General features: G+C 38.7%; 2 protein-coding genes across 2 annotated transcripts; one reads left to right on the forward strand and one right to left on the reverse strand.

Moving 5' to 3' along the window:
• Positions 1-1644: 1644 nt before the first annotated feature.
• LOC138883157 (uncharacterized) lies at positions 1645-2692 on the forward strand. Its single transcript, XM_070163817.1, has 4 exons — positions 1645-1809; positions 1884-1934; positions 2043-2402; positions 2516-2692. The coding sequence occupies exons 1-4, from the start codon at positions 1645-1647 to the stop codon at positions 2690-2692; spliced, it is 753 nt and encodes a 250-aa protein (XP_070019918.1).
• A 3002-nt stretch (positions 2693-5694) lies between these two features.
• LOC138883158 (uncharacterized) lies at positions 5695-7746 on the reverse strand. Its single transcript, XM_070163819.1, has 4 exons — positions 7104-7746; positions 6682-6830; positions 6322-6480; positions 5695-6222 (listed from the first exon to the last, which is right to left on the reverse strand). The coding sequence occupies exons 1-4, from the start codon at positions 7744-7746 to the stop codon at positions 5695-5697; spliced, it is 1479 nt and encodes a 492-aa protein (XP_070019920.1).
• Positions 7747-17110: the final 9364 nt, after the last annotated feature.

Raw genomic sequence — 17110 nt, forward strand, 5'->3', positions numbered from 1 at the left:
CCCTAGGAGAGTTCCCATTATCGATACCTTCCCTAATTCCCCCATTAGACATAGAAGGGGAGGTAGACTTCGTAGCTTAGGGTCTACTCGCGGTGGTGGTTCTTCTATACCTTCTCCTAGTTCTGGTCCTTCTTCCAGAACCAGAGGTTCCCTTTCTCATAAATCTTTTTCTAGGGATAAAGAACCTTCTAAGCCATTACGTGAACCTTTAGTAGAGGAGATATTCCCTACAGAATTATCTTTTTACCATGATAGGGAATCTCTTAGAAACTAGGTTTCTGCTTTAGACCATGCTGACGCTTACCCCACTCAAATTACAGAAGTTTTGACTCCTGTAGTTCGTAAAGACTGCCATTGGAGTAATGATTTTCCCATTATTATCCCTAATCCAAATCAGAGGATTACTTCTTACTTGACTGGGTTCTCTTTTGTTTATACATACCCTTTCACTTTAGGGTTCAAACCAGCTATTGACCCAGTTATTCTTGAATTTTACCGCTTCTTTAATGTCTGTTTGGGTCAAATTGGCCCAATCATATGGAGGGTTGTTGCCTGTTTGAGGCATTTAACCAATTTGGTTGACGTTTCCTTTACTTTCCCTCACCTGATTCATCTTTACTCCCCTAGACTTTTCAGTAATGGCATTTTTACCCTAGTGGCCAAGAGTAAGAGGGTTTTAGTGAGCCCTGAAGATGACAAAGACCGTGGCTGGTACGCCCGATTTGTTGCTGCCCCCACTGTTGATTTAGTGGGTGAGAATAACGTTCCCTTCCCTGAGAAGTAGAATTTTGCACGTAAGTCTTTTATCCATCTCGTACCTTTTTCCTTCAAGTTTATCAACTTCTCTAATTTTTTCTCCTCCCTTTTTTTAGCAACCATGGGAGTGGTGGAAAATATTCCCAATTTTCGTGGTTGGGTAGATAAATTGCCGAAGGCCATACCAATAGATGGTCGGTCTTGGAAAACACTTTCTAATCGTTATGGTTGGAAAGTAAAGACTCATGGTAAGAGTTTTTATTTCATCTTTCACGCATGTATATATTTTTCTTTATGGTTCTAACTTCCATCCTTCTTTTTATCAGGATTTGCTAATCGAAGAGTTACTGCTGAAGTAGTTGCGGCCTCTCGTGTCTCTTCGGGAACCTGTACTCCTTCGGGAACCCGTATCTCTTTAGAAAGAGCCCGAGAAATAGTCTTGGGTTCTTCTTCTGCAAAAAGGAAAACTATTGAAGAAGGATACTCTAAAGAAGAGGAAGATGAGGGTTCTCTAGTGACGAGGACACGAGCTAGGAGACGCATCATTTCTGATGACGAAGCTAAAGTTTTCCCTCGCCTTTCTGTTACTCTTATCGAACCTGTTGAAACCCCAATAATAATTTCTAATGATGACGTCACTCCCCATGATAACCCATGAATCTATTGATAAACTTTTCTTTAGAGGGCAGTGGAAGTCTAGGGCCTGTTTTAGATGAAATACCCTTATCTTCCTTCTCAACTCCCGTGCCTGCGATTCCTTCCTTACCAGCCCCAGCTATTTCTGTTCCTTCTTCTACTATTTTCACTTCCTCTACCGCTCCTCCTTCAACAACTCCCCCTCCTATCGTTCACCATACGTAAGCAGGCTCTTCAAGTAGAAATGCCGCTATGAGGAGGGTAACCATTGAAGTTCCTGCTGATAGCAACCTTTTGAGTAAGTCAGGTCAGGCAGACGTATGGTTAGAACCTTTAATCGGTCCAATTGAAAAAGCAAAGCTGGAGAGCCATAGTTCCTTGACTCTAATGAATGATATCGTGCATGCCACTTTGAAGGTACCTCCCATATTTACCTTAAAAAAAATTTATCTTTGGGATTCTTATATTCTTAATTCCTTTCCTTTTTTTAGGCCAATCTTATCGACATAGAAATGATAAGCAGAATCCCTCTTTTGGAGAAGGTAGCACGTGATTCTCAATTGGAGGCGATCAATTGGAAGGAACAATTTGAGAGTGCACAAATTGATATGGAAGATTTATAAGAAGGCAAGAATACCCTAGAACAGCAGGTGTGGGCTTTAACTTCAGAGTTAGCGGTTGCAAAGGCTTCCTCAAGCCAAGCAGAAAAAGACAAAGAACGTCTCGAATCTTCCTTCTCAGAGCAACTATCTAAAGCCAACGAAGAGAATAGAGAGTTGGAGGCTCTTTTGAGTCAAAAAGAAGTTGATGTTGGGGATCTCGTGCAAAGCATAACTCAAGCACAACAAGACCTTCGAGTCTCGGCTGACAAGGTTCGTGCTTTAGAGAGCTCCCATGCCTCTCTTCAAGCTTCTTACAACTCCGCCTTGGCTGAAAACGAAGAGCTAAAGAATGAGATTGCTGATTGGGAAAAGGATTATGAGACCCTTGAAGAAAAATCTACTGTTGAGGTAAGTTGGGCATTTTGAATTCTCGTCGAGATACCCTAATTGAAGCTGGCCAAGAAAACTTCAACCTGGAGTCGGAGTTAGCTAAGATCAATGAAACCATTGAAAAAGCTCAGCAAACTCAAGACTTCCCTTCTCCCGTGGTTGAAGCTGATACGGGTATCCCAACTCTGTCAAGCCCAATCGAGCCTGTTGCTGCAAGCCAAGTTGAAACCGCATTTGTTGATGCACCTGCCCAAATTGAGCCCACTGCTATTGATGCTCCTGCTTTAGTTCCGCAAACTTCTCAATGACCAGTTTTAATCATTTGAATGATTTTATTTTTTGTTTTTATTTTGGAAAACGTAATCAAACCCTTAGCTTCATTTGAGGGTTGGATTTGGAAACGCAAGTCCCCAAGTCTTTTATGGGGCAATTTGTATAAACAATTTAATAGCTTTATGACTAAGTTCGTACTTAGTCTTTAGTTTTTAGATATTAAGAAGTTTTTCATGTTATTATCTTAAACTTCTGTCTGCTTTATTCTTGCCTTTATTTTTAAGGACTTATAGAATAATTCGCATTTTTGTTCTTTGAAAATCCTTCTGTTAATCTCATGACTAACTAATTAAACATGAGTTTTATAAAAGATGACCCTTTTATATTTCAGCACTTAATGAAGAAGACGTCTCAACTTCATAATGGTGTTATCATACTATAAAAGAAATAGGAACACACATGTTTCTTTGAAATAACTTTGACAAGTTTTGGACAATACTTTACATGTATTTGAATTACATCTAGAACTTTCTCGTAACTGTTTTTCTTGTAACAGATTTTTTCAAAAGAAGAATAATAGACACGGGTTTTTTTCTTATAACCCGTTTTAGTACATAGCCTTTACCCTAACTATAGTGAGGTTTTTCTTTGGCCTTAGCTCGTGGCTTCATCTCGTGACCTTGTGACTTTTACTCTGCACTTGACTCTTTTAGGCTTGATTTTTCTTAATCTTCTTTGCCTTCTTTATACACATATCTGTTTATATTATGTAGTCCCCCAAGTGTTTGAGTGTTGAAGTATGAAGTCTCGAGCACTTGATAGATTCTCTCATTTGGTCCTTTTTCTGAAAAGGAAAAACATACGGGACTCGGAGATGCGATTTTAGATAAAGACTGCTTAACCCATATGAATTTCTATCAAAATAATTGTAACCCTAGGCCAGGAATTTTAGATTATTCCGTGTGCCTTACAGGTCGTGACTCATCATTTAGTACGGGTTAGCTTTTTGCCTATCATCTAAAATTGTTAGTAAAATTTTAACAATTCAAAAATTAAATTTGAAATAGTGATACCTGACCGTGGGTATTTCTTAGAATAGTATCTCTTCAAATGAACAACATTCCAATGTGAAGGTAGTATCTTGCCATCCATTGTCTCCAGCTCATATGCTCCCTTGCCTGCAATATCACGAACTCTATAGAGTCCTTCCCATGTTGGACTTAATTTACCCGTGTTAGCTGCCTTTGTGGATTGAAAAACCTTTTTAAGCACGAAGTCCCCAACTTTGAAAAATCTGAGGCGTGCTTTTCGGTTGTAATATCGTTCTATGACTTGCTTTTGTGCTACCGTTCTTATCAATGCAGCTTCTCTCCTCCCCTCGAGTAAATCTAGATTGACCCACATCTCCTCGTCATTAGATTCTTGTGTCGCCTGTGTGAACTGCGTACTTGGTTCCCCTATCTCAACTGGAATTAAAGCCTCAGCTCCATAAACAAATAAAAACGGTGTTTCTCTGTACTTGTTTTTGCAGTTGTGCGATATGCCCATAAAACTCCAGGTAACACTTCGGGCCAGTTACCTTTTGATTCCTCTAATCGTTTCATTAAATTATTGATAATAACCTTGTTCGTTGATTCTGCTTGCCCATTACCCTCCGGATGATAAGGTGTTGACGTAATCCTTTTAATTTGCCAACTTTGAAAGAATTCTGTGATTTGTGCTGCAATAAATTGAGGACTATTATCACACACGATCTCCTTTGGTACACCGAATCAACATATGATATTCTGCCAAAGAAAATCTTTGACTTCCTTTTCTCGTACCTGTTTTAATGCTCTTGCCTCCACCCATTTAGTAAAATAATCAGTGAGTACGAGCAGAAATTTTACCTGTCCTTTTGCTTGTGGTAATGGACCCACGATATCCATTCCCCATTTCATAAATGGCCATAGGGCAATGACCGGATGTAATAATTCCACAGGTCTATGCATATTGTTACCGTACCTTTGACATTTATCACATCTGGCCACGAAACTTTCTACTTCTTTTTCCATTTTAGGCCAGTAATAACCTGCCCTAATTAAGGTTCTTACCAATGACCTTCCTCCTGCGTGATTCCCGCAATGTCCCTCGTGTATTTCTTTCATTACATACTCCGTTTGTGAAGGTCCGAGGCATCTTGCTAGGGGACCACCAAACATTTTATGATACAAATTGCCTTGCTTTAAGCAGTACCGAGCAGCCTTCTTTCGAAGCGCATGATCTTTCTTCTTATCATCAGGGACGGTACCATACTGCAAAAAAGCAACAATCTCATTCCTCCAATCCCAAGTTAAATTATTAAAATTTACCTCATTCTTATCAGGATCGAGAACTGAATGAAACAAATGTATAATTGAGGCGTTTGCATCGCTTGCCACATCAGCTGCAGATGCGAGATTAGCTAGGGCATCTGCTTCAACATTTTCATCCCTTGGTATTTGTATAACTTTCTAGGTTTGAAATTGCTTTATCAATTCCCGTACTTTATCTAAGTATTGTTGCATCCTTTCTTCCCTAGCTGCATAATTGCCCAACATTTGATTAACCACGAGTTGCGAATCACTCTTAATTATAATCTGATTTATGCCAAGCTCTCGTGCCAGTTCTAGACCTGCAATCATAGCCTCATAATCCGCTTCATTGTTAGTTATAGAGTGACATTTAATAGCTTGTCGAATGGTCTCACCCGTAGGTGGTACCAAGACAATCCCTAAACCTACACCTTTTACATTAGATAAGCCATCAGTGAATAAAGTCCAAGTTCCCAGGTTAGCCCCATGAATACCTGTAATTCTTTTTCTGCTTCTAATTGCATTTCTTGGCTAAAATCGGCCACGAAATTAGCTAACACTTGTGATTTTATAGCAGTTCTAGGTTGGTATGCGATTTCGTATTCACTCAACTCTATTGCCTACTTAGCTAACCTACCTGATAGCTCATGCTTATATAATATATAACGTAAAGGGTAAGCAGTTACTACGGCGATAGGATGACACTAAAAGTAAGGTCTTAACTTTCTAGATGCCATGATTAATGCAAGTGAAAGTTTTTCTAACTGAGGATACCGCGTCTCCGCATCTAACAAAGATTTACTAACATAGTAGATAGGGGATTGTTTACCTTGTTCTTCTCGGACCAAAACAGCGCTTACCGCAACTTCCGAAACAACAAGGTAAATGAATAGTCTTTCCCCAGCCTTTGATTTTGCCAGCAAAAGTGGATTTGATAAGTACATTTTCAAATTCCTGAGTGTCTGTTGACATTCCTCATTCCATTCGAAATGATCCTGCTTCTTAAGGGCTGAGAAGAATTTGAAACACTTCTTTGTTGATTTAGAAATGAATCTTCCCAAGGCTGCAATTCTCCCTGTTAATCTTTGAACTTCTTTCTTGTTTGAAATTATATCAGGGATTTCCTCAATGGCCTTGATCTGTGCAGGATTTACTTCAATACCTCGATTAGAAATAAGAAAACCCAAAAACTTGCCTGACGCAATGCCAAACGCACATTTTTCGGGATTTAACTTCATATTAAATTTGCGCAAAATTGAAAATGTGTCAGATAAGTGTGATATGTGATCTTTTGAATACTGAGTTTTAACAAGCATATCATCTATATATACCTCCATAGTCTTTCCTAAATGCTCTTGAAACATTTTGGTAACTAACCTCTGATACGTTGCACCTGTATTCTTCAGACCAAAGGACATTACCTTATAACAGTAAGTCCCCCTGTCTGTTATGAATGAAGTTTTTTCTTCATCGCCCGGATCCATTTTAATCTGATTATAACCTAAATATACATCTAAAAAACTTAATAGTTCGTGACCTGCAGTTGCATCAATCAATTGATCTATGTGTGGTAGTGGAAAAGAATCTTTAAGGCACGCTTTATTAAGATCTGTGTAATCTACACAAACCCGCCATTTACTGTTCTTCTTTGGAACTACAACAGTGTTAGCTAACCAGTTAGGATATTTTACCTCACGAATAGAACCAATTTTTAGCAATTTTTGGACTTCTTCCTGAATCACCTGATTATTGAAAGTTCCTTGCTTTCTTTTCTTTTGCTTGATAGGAGGGTACGATGGATCTTCATTTAGTTTATGGGTCATCACCTCTGGGGGTATTCCTGTCATGTCAGAATGGGACCAAGCAAAGCAATTCACGTTAGTTTTCAAAAATTCAATTTACTTACCTCTCATACCTTGGCTAAGATTGGCTCCAACATAGACTTTTTTATCAGGCCATTGAGCACAAGCTCTAATTCCTATTGTTGTTTTGATATTTTCATTCTTTTTTGGTTCTTGAATGGTATCAGGCCTTGAATCTACATCTGTTTGCCCTTGTTATATTGAGGTTTGTGTTGTGGTGACCTCAACTGTCTTCTGTGATTGCTATTTACCTTCATTTCTCGTGCTTGTATCTGCAACAGAGTTGATAGCCCTGGTTGTATGTTGATCTCCCCGAATTTGACAGATTCCCCATGGCGATGGAAATTTAATAACTTGATGCAAGGTTGAAGGAACAACATCCATTTCGTGAATCCATGGTCTCCCAAGAATCATGTTGTAAGCCATCTCCATATCTACCACCTGGAACTTTATATCTTTAACGACTCCTTCAGCGAATGTGGTGAGTGTTACCTCTCCTTTCATGAGGACACTAGAATTATCAAATCCAGATAGAGTATGCGCCTTTGGTATCATTTTATCTTTAGCTTGAATCTCACGTAATACTCTCAGTAAAATAATGTTCACAGAACTACCTGGATCAATCAAAACTCGTTTCACATTAGTATCATATATAATTAAAGATATTACCAATGCGTCGTTATGAAGGGTTAATACACCATCTGCATCTGCATCATTGAATGTAATGTTGTTTTCCTCTAAAACATGCCGCATCCGTTTCCCTTGGGTAATTGTTACTTTGGAAATTTTGTTACCTGCTGTATATGATATACCCTTGACGTCTTCACCCCCACTTATAACATTGACAGTTCTTTTGGGAGAAGGTGGTTTTGGAGGCTCCTGCATGTTCTTCATGTAAGCTTGCTTGCCTTTCTCACTGAACAACTCAGTAAGGTACCCTTGTTTTAATAAATGATCAACTTCACTTTGCAAAAATCTGCAATCTGCTGTTTTATGTCCGTGGTCACTATGAAACTCGCACCAATAGTCAGGGTTGCGCCTGTTTGGGTTCGATCTCATTTCCTTTGTCCATCGTACCTTATCTCCCATGCTTCTCAAAATAGCTATGAGCTCGGAGGTGCTGACGTTGAAGTTGTAACCACCGAATTTTGCTTTTAAATTTTTATCATCATCTAGTCATAGTTATTTCGCTCGTTCCTGAATCTTGATGAAGAACCTGATTCTCTATTTCTTGATCTGTGATCGTACCTTTGATTATCCTGCTTGGACCGTGAATCTTTTCCCGCAGGTCCCATGTAAGGCTCGTACCTATTTTTACCGGACCTTTTTTCGGTCTCCGCCCGTCTCGAACTTACCTTTTCTTCTTTTTGAAATCGTGGAATAGTATCTTCCTCAATCCTCAATTTCGTGCTATACCTATTATAAACATCATTCCACGTTGTAGTAGGGAATTCTCGAAGGCTTTCCTTGACGCTCCTCGTAACTTCCGAGCTTTTTTCGTTCAAATTACTTGTGAAAGCTATAGCTTCCCAGTTGTCAGGTACACGTGGCAATGTCATTCTTTCTCGTTGAAATCTGTCCACGAATTCTCTAAGCAGTTCTAAGTCCCCTTGCTTGATTTTGAAAATATCCTCCATTCTTTTCTCTACTTTTTGAGCTCCCGAGTGTGCTTTGATGAAAGAATTTGCAAGCTCAGCAAAAGAATTTATATAATTTTCTGGTAAAAGAGAATACCATGTTAGCGCTCCTTTGGTGAGCGTTTCACCAATTTTTTTTACTAATACTGATTCAATCTCCTGCTTAGTCAAATCGTTGCCTTTTACACCCGTCGTGAATGCAGTCACGTGATCTCGTGGGTCTGTCGTTCCATCATATTTTGGAATATCAGGAATTTTGAACTTTTTGGAAATTAGGAGTGGAGCAGCACTAGACTTCCAGGGTTGTTGTGAATATCTATCCATATCTACCCCTTTGATTATGGGCGGCAGCTCACTTTGCTCCTTGAGCTGTTTCTGCAAGGTTAGTACCAAGTTTTGTAAATTTGAATTAACTAAATTACCTGGTTCTCCATCCTGTGACTCACTGGGGGTTCTACCGTTGCCTGAATTAACAAGCCCGGAACGAGGGTTCTCCAGAGTGTTGTTATTTGGAGTAGGTGTGGGGGGTGCAGAAGGTAATTGGCTAACCAAAGCCTGAACGGCTTTATTGACCTGTGCAGTAATAAGTTTTTGCAAAGTCTCATCCATAGCTTCAACATTTTCGAATTGAGCCTGTCCATCAGTATGAGATCCCTAAGGAGTGCCTTCACGAGATCGCCGAGGAGAGCCTTGTGGAGAAATAATCAGTGCGTTATTATCCTGAGGGTCTCTCTGAAGTTGTTGGTCTATCTGGTTTTCTTGGTTTCCTTGGATGTTGTCATTGTTGTTCGACATAGTTGATGCAACAAGGAAAGTTAAGCGAAAAGAAAATAGATTATCAGATTCCCGGTAACGGAACCAATTTGTTTAACCAAAAAAATGATATTTTAGTCAAAGCTAGAATTTAGAAGAACACGGGTTATTAATAATCGAAAGAGTGTATAAAAGGAAGTAATTTAGGTAACAAGAAAGTAATCAAGAGAAAAACAAGTAAACCAAAGTTTTATATCAATAGTATTTCGTGTCCTTACAATTGATCAGATGTCCCCCTTTTATAGATATCTTGGGGATATACGTTTTGCCCAAATCATAATGAGGCTATTATGAGTAATTAAAGACATTTAATTCTATGTTACATAATCATAATATTTAATACAAATTCTCTAACGCCTTTTGATTCTCAGACATAAATGACTTAGATAGATACGGGTGATGGGTTATTTGTATTCTTGCCCGTGCCTCTTCCTCTGCCATTTGCTTGTATCTGTTGCAACTTGTGCCTCTTGGCTAGTTATAATTCTTTGACCATTTGACCAGTCTACATGTTTCGACACATATTCGACACGTCACCTTTATATTTAAATACAATTTTTCTCAATACAGATAGTCTATGCAAATCTGCCACCTCTTTCCTGTACGAGTTGAGATAAGCTCATTCTTTCTTTGCGACATCAAAGTTATAGTGGACAGGTCCTAGAAGTCAAATTTTTGCGACATCAGGTCCTTCATCATTTTTGCATACCCTGGAATTTCCCTCAAAGCATCCATCAGTGAAATATTCAATTGAATTTGTTTGAGCATTTCCATGAATTTCCTGTATTTATCATCTTTCTTTTGCTTTGCCAACATATGAGGGAATGGTGCAGAAATCAACCTCTGCCTACTGTTTTGCGTCTTTTCTTTACTGGAAGCTTTTTCTACTACCTGTTCTGGGAGTTGTTCACCTTCCTTCTCCTTACCGTTGTCCACCTGTGGTTGCTCGATTACAACCTCGGTGAGCTCTGCTGACTCATCGGTCTCTAATGTAACTGGGGTAATTGGCATTGTCTCTCTCCTGAATTTCTCCCTTTCCTGAGACTCACTGCCATGAGCTGATTCGGGTCCTGCTCCTTTGGATTAACATTTGTATCTGCAGACAATGTTCCTTGTGGTCGATTGTTCAAGGCCATAGATAGTTGTCCCAATTAAGTTTCAATGCCTTTGATTGCTGAATCATGTGTAGCTAACTTCTCTTGCATCTTTCCACTTGTCCCAATGAGTTGTTACAGCATACCCCTGATTTCAATCATGTTACTATCTTGCTGCTGATGAGGTGGTTGGTAGGTCAACTGTTGCTGGTCTTGCTGATTATAGCCATGTTGCCTTTGATAAGGTATGATTTGGCCTTGTGGTCGTGCTCATCCTAGATCGGGGTTGTGTTGTGGCAGGTTCGGTCTGTACTGCTGGTCTGCTATTGGTCCCCATTGCTGCCCACCTTGCCTATGACCTCCAAAATTATTGACATAATCCATGTCTTCTGTGAATCCCTGGTTGTCATTCTCTCCACTCCTTGAACACACATATGACTGGTTTATGCAAGGAGTGCACAAGCCTCCATTTGTGGTATCCACAATGTGCACCTATTTCGTACCCATCTTATCGATTCTCTTTGTCAGCAAGCTCATCTGGGTCATAAGAGTGGCTATGTTTTATGCATGTGTGTTGTTGGGGTCAAAAGCGACAAAATGCATTATTGGAGTGAGTGTTGTGTCTCTCATCATCCAGCCTGAATTTTGAGACATCTTGTCAAAAAGAATCTTGCACTCTATGAAAGTTTTGCTCAAGAATGCACCCCCGACAGAAGCATCTACATTGGCCTTCAGACTGTCAGCCAAACCCATAGAGAATCTCTGTCCCATCATCTAATCTGGAATGCCATGGTGAGGGCACTTCACCAACATGCCCTTAAACCTCTCCCAAGTCTCTTGCAAAGTCTCAGTCGGTTTCTTCCTTGATTGCAATATCTTATCAATCTACCTCGCAGTTTTGTTGGGTGGATAAAACTTGTTTAAGAACTGCTTGACTAGTTCCTCCCAAGTAGCAATGGAGTTTATTGGGAGCGAATTCAGCCAAGTTTGAGCCTCCCCTGTTACTGAGAATGGGAACAATAATAATTTGATTGCCTCAAGAGTCATAATCGGCTGTCTTTGAGTGACACATATTGATGGAAAGTTCTTCAGATGTTATTGTGGGTCTTTGATGTATGACCCCGGAGAACAACCCTTTATTCTGCAACAGGTGCAGCATGTTGTTGGTAATTTGGAATGTCTCTGCTTGTATGGGGGGAGGGGGAATGCAATTGTTGTGGCCAGGTTATCAGCAGTTGGTTGCGCCCAATCATAAATATAAATAGAAACTTCTGGAACAAGAGGTGCTACCACTCTGACGTTTGGGTCATCTCGATCATTCCTGTTGTTCCAGTTGATATTATCTACGTCACCCATTTCAATTTAAATTTGTTCATTTTATTTCAGCTATTTGCTCTTCTTGTTAGCCCGGCTTAATGTTCAGAATGCTTTCTCGGGATCTGAGAGTCCTTCAAAGAGTTCACCAGTTCTCGAAGAGCTTCTAGGCATGCACCTGATTTACAGAAGTGTTCAATCATGAGAATTTCAATGAAAATATTTTTAACACCACAGAAAATTGATCTAAACTAATAATCCTAGCAATTCTTCAAAGTTGCAATAAATAACACCATTAGTTCCCCAACTATGCCTTAAAAAAAGGACTAAGCGGTCATTGCAAATATATAATCCGGTTTAGTCCGGAGTCGAATCCCATAGGGAACTAACCTATTTACTACAACTTTTAATATTGCTATTAAATAGCTCAAACAATCCCCGAGTGCAAGATTTTTAATGGATAATGAGTAGAATTTAGTTAACTAAGGAAAAATAATAATAAAAGTATCAATAATCAAGAATAGAGTTGAATTCAATAATAAAATGGTCTAGGGTTATTGATTTCCCCAATTGTCGGACTAATTCCTGACGCATTAGTTATAATCTCGCCATAATACTCTATAAGAAATATGAGTTCTAGGTTACCGCAATTATCTCACGATCAATTACGATAAATTACGAGAAGCATTCTCTCGAACTACTCTAGTTAATAATTTATGCAACTCAGAATTATTCCACCAAAGCTTCGTTATCTCTAACCCTGCTTTTAAATTCAAGTAATTAATCTCTTAAATTACCCGAAAGTTGTGTTGTTCAACAATAATCTAAGCCAGTGTTCTTTCTCAAGCAACACAAGGTAACTAGACACGATTAATCAAGGGCCCTTTCAATTAATCACAGGAAAACACATAGTTGAACAGTTATAGATTAAGAAACGGCTTAATTATATCAAAACGTAATCAATACTTCATCCAACAATTGGTTCCATCAACCCTAGATTAGAGGTTTAGCTACGCATAATTATTTTCACAATCATAATGATCTAATTCATCCTCAATGATAAAAACAAGACGTAGAAAGGTAAAAACTCTATGCCGAATCTTCTGCCTTGATTCTTGCATGTTCTTGCCTTCAAAAACGCTTCAAAAACCTCGATATACTCTATTTAGGCGACCTGGGTTATTATAGGTCAAGGAGAGTCACCCTGGAAATTACACAATTGACCTTGCAATGTTTGGCTCCGAACACCCAGTCTACGGCCACGGATGGACTGCGGATTCAACATATGTTCTGTCCGTGGCCGCGGATTGACCGCGGACCTGGGCGTGAACTTCATCTTTTGCTCTTTCTTCTCTTTTTCGATTGTGTTGTCCTTCGGTTGGCCTTCTATGCTCCATATTGACTCCAAAACACTCTTTTAGCTTTCTCCTAGCTCGGAGTGACTCATGCAGAGCAATAAACTCGTAATTAGAGCATTTTTTGTTATCTTTTACAATCAAACATAGGTAAAGTGCGGCCAAATTAGAGTGCAAATATTAGCTAACTCGCATGATTATCATCTATTATCAACAACCCTCAAGGGGAAGCAATCCCCTTGCAAGTTCACTTTAACAAATAATCAACCAATATAGGAATTCATCCTAAACACTCTCAATGAGTTTTAATTCACAATATCAAAATAAGCTAACTCTAAAATGAGAAATATAACAAATATAGCCACCAAATGTAATATAGTCTTTTATTAATGGCTATCTAGATTGTATCATCGAAAGTTCAAGTGAGGAACATCCTTCTTATAATTCTTTCATGACTAATGCTTTTCTTGCTAGTTGTTTGGCTTATTGTGTAGATCCGTTGAATAAAAATTTAAGTGGAAGTCTTCAAGAAAGAACTCCAAATGAGGTGACCAAATACACCGTGGCCCAAATTGAAGACTCTTCCATTCTTCAAGGAAGTAAAATAGAATCTTTAGAAGTGCATCAAAGTATGATTGCTAAGCCTAACACCCTTTCTTCGTGTGATGAGAATAGTGATGTTTCAATGTTAGTTTGGGTACATTAATTGATTCTAATGATTCTTTGAGTTGTGAAGATACACTATATAGTGATTTAGTTGTTTTGATGGTTTGAAACACATATTTGCTTATGAAGAAGCATTGATTGAGGTTAAGGAAAGCGTAAAGGTTGCATATTTATGTGATTTTGTTTAGTTTGATCCATTGATTCCAATTGTTCATACTTTCTATTTTGAGGATCATTCTTTAATTGGTGATGATTGCTTATTTAAAGGTGAATTGAGTGGTAAAGTTTCAAGCTTTAAGCCATTTGGTTTTTTCTTGTTTGATTGTGAAATGGAATCTTCTGAGTTTGATTTGGATTTACCGATCAAAGGTTCTATATGGGTCAAAATCTATCTCAATGAGATTTAACATGAAGTGGTATTACATAAAGTATGTGGCCGAGGTCGACAAGAAAACAGTAGGGCTCATAGTCGGACGGTCGATAACGACTGAGGTCAAGTATTAAGAGCAGTAGTAACGACTAGTTTTGTAATAGGATCTTTTGGGGAATATTCCATTGAATATTATCTATACTTTTACTTTAGGGTTGACTAGGGGTACGTCCCATATGAATAGAAAAAGAGATAAGCGAAAAGGCATGTAACATTTTCTGATAAGAACACTTATTGAGAAGAAGACTCTCTCAATAAAAGATACAAAGAATACCTTTCCAATAAAATTCTACCACCTATTATTCCAGACTTTCCCATCAAATCCGAGAATAGTTTCAATATTCTAGGATTTGTCTATCACTCATCATTGTTAGAAAGATCATCCACCTCATTCAATATTGGGTAAATCATTCTCCTAATTTATGTTAATGTCATTTATTGTTATTTATTGCTTGATATTCTTCTATCATTACTGTTCTTGAAATATTAAATACGCACTGCATTTAATCCCCCACCAACATCATTTTATGTTATTTTTGCTAAATTGTTATCATTAACTAGGTTTAACCCCTCATTATATAAAAATAACTAGTTTAACCGAAGATTTACACTTTTTGGTCAAACGAATTGCCGTCGTCTGTGGGAATCTCCTAATTAAATTTTTAGTTCCTTCTAGATTTATAACTATCACGGCATATTACTACTGACCCACCATAAAAAAAGAGTCCGCAGACTTCGCGAAAAAATGTGAGCAATGCCAAAAATACGCCCCAATGATATCACGCCCCGAACCTGGGGGCAAGACCGGCACTCGGTGCCTTACCTATCCTTGCATACCAATTTGCAACTAAGGGATTCTGAACATATGATGTCATACTTTGGCCATGGTCACATTGCAAGACAACTGCGAATGTGACTAAATGTCAATATAAAACTGGGCCGACAAGGCCATCATAATTATTACAGCTGACAAACCAACCAAATATACATACAAGGCCTGCAAGCCCAACATACTGCACTAACTGACATGATATGTCTACAAGCCTCTACTGAGGGATATACTATGATCGAAACAGCTCCCCGACCTACTCATATATATATATATATATATATATATATATATATATATATAAGATGTACATAAGGTTCTAGACCCGACAACTCCGAAAGGCATGGATCTTACCGATCAAGCTGAACTCGGGCAGCACTTAATGAGGAGGTCTACCCGTCTGTCTGTCTGAACCTGTACGCATGAATGCAGTGCCCCCAAAAAAGGGATGTCAGTACCAAATAATGTACCGAGTATGTAAGACAATATAATGAAAGCTGAAACTGAACTGATAATATAATAACTGTAAGTAGCTGGAAGTCAAAGATAATCTGAAGATATGCTTACCTGCTGATATTGACTCAGCTCTCTTAATATAGTAAGTAAAATAGTTGTTCGACCTTATAAGGCTTGGTGTATATATATATATATAAATGCTCTGTCGTAGTAGGCTCGCTCATAGGCGTCAGCCATACTAGGCTCTGTATCTCGACCAACTGGGCTCGCTCATAGGCGCTCGGCCACAGCAGGCTCGGTATATAACTTACCATCTGATCATAGGTTTCCCAATAGGGGCCTGCCCATCGATTATAGCTTGATGGTAATGAAAATACTATAATACTGTATATATAAACTCTCTACTCTCTTGACTAGAAGAAAGAAATACTCAATTGAATATGAAGCATGTACGATACTGACCTTGTAACCCCCCCCCCCCCTTAGGCCTTTTTCTCACACCACGATTTATGGTCGGAATCCTTCCAATCTCGTAACTATTGTTACCTTCTATCATGCAGCTTATACGATACTGACCTTGTAAGTGTGCCTATACAACTTTTCTCTCCTTTTTTTTGCTCCAGCTTTTAGCCAATCTCCTGGCCATACTTTGTAAAAATAGACAAGGCTTAATAGGATTCCTCTCTGGGCATCTATAGGTGTATGGAAGTTCTGCGCTCGGTACTTTGTATAACTTGCGAATATGGCTATATCTTATTTTATAGACCTAGTTATCCATTCGTATGACTTTACTGCATCTACTTAGGTCATACTATACCATAATTCTTACTTTGATTTGTCGTTACTGAGGTCTGTAACCAGCTCTAGGTTACTCTCATTGCTTATCCTTAAGACTGATGCTCTAATCTTATCTCTTACTATTGAACTTTTATCTATCTATTGTTGATCCACCTTAATGTTGATTCATCATCCCGTTAGGGCTCACGTCTCATTGGGGACATCTGGAGTAACTAGATTGATCCACCTAGGGGTGGTGCTATACTTCCATTACCGTACTTTATGGCATCCCAATGTGACTCACCTTATATGGATATTTTAGTCCCTTACAATTCATGAAATCCTCTTCCCCTTTTTTCCTTCTTCAAATCATTACTCAAGCGAAGGCCCAAACGTCATCCTTTATTTATCACAATTACACCCTCATTCTGCTACTAGGGTATCATTCCATCTCTTCTAAATGCTACTAGTCTTAGACTCCTTTGAGTCCATTCAGGTTATATTGAGTTTTCTATAACTTAGAGGAACCATCAGCTCCTTTGTTTTCACAGGCTTAATCCCGAGGATTTATCCATTTTCGTCACCTTCTCACTTGCCTTCTTCTTATCCTTCCTCTTGTCTTTGTAAAACCTTGTCGTTCTATCATACTTTAGCTTATGATCGATTCCCTTATGCTTTTATGGAACATCAAGCGAGACATTGCATCGTCTCTAACCCTTATTTTACTCTGATTAGACCTTTCGGTACTTAGAAAGCATAGGCTGGAAGGTATGCCATTGATGACGCTGCTATCATTCCTGGATACTGAATCCCAGCACTTCTAGTCTTTTACCTGAAGTACGGACCACTATCATCCTTCTATACTTGAGTATTTCATACGTTGTTCA

This window comes from Nicotiana sylvestris, chromosome 12 (genome assembly GCF_000393655.2).
Source record: "Nicotiana sylvestris chromosome 12, ASM39365v2, whole genome shotgun sequence".
In the NCBI taxonomy this organism is placed as follows: domain Eukaryota; kingdom Viridiplantae; phylum Streptophyta; class Magnoliopsida; order Solanales; family Solanaceae; genus Nicotiana; species Nicotiana sylvestris.

What these genes read in the sequence shown, in the direction of transcription:
- LOC138883157 (XM_070163817.1), top strand. Translation starts at nt 1,645, where the DNA reads ATGAGGAGGGTAACCATTGAAGTTCCTGCTGATAGCAACCTTTTGAGT. An exon ending in TCGTGCATGCCACTTTGAAG is followed by an intron (nt 1,810 to 1,883) that starts GTACCTCCCATA and finishes TCCTTTTTTTAG; the next exon opens with GCCAATCTTATCGACATAGA. An exon ending in GAATCCCTCTTTTGGAGAAG is followed by an intron (nt 1,935 to 2,042) that starts GTAGCACGTGAT and finishes CTAGAACAGCAG; the next exon opens with GTGTGGGCTTTAACTTCAGA.
- LOC138883158 (XM_070163819.1), bottom strand. Translation starts at nt 7,746, where the DNA reads ATGAAGAACATGCAGGAGCCTCCAAAACCACCTTCTCCCAAAAGAACT. An exon ending in TACAAGCACGAGAAATGAAG is followed by an intron (nt 6,831 to 7,103) that starts GTAAATAGCAAT and finishes CTGACATGACAG; the next exon opens with GAATACCCCCAGAGGTGATG. An exon ending in AAATTGGTTCTATTCGTGAG is followed by an intron (nt 6,481 to 6,681) that starts GTAAAATATCCT and finishes GGTTATAATCAG; the next exon opens with ATTAAAATGGATCCGGGCGA.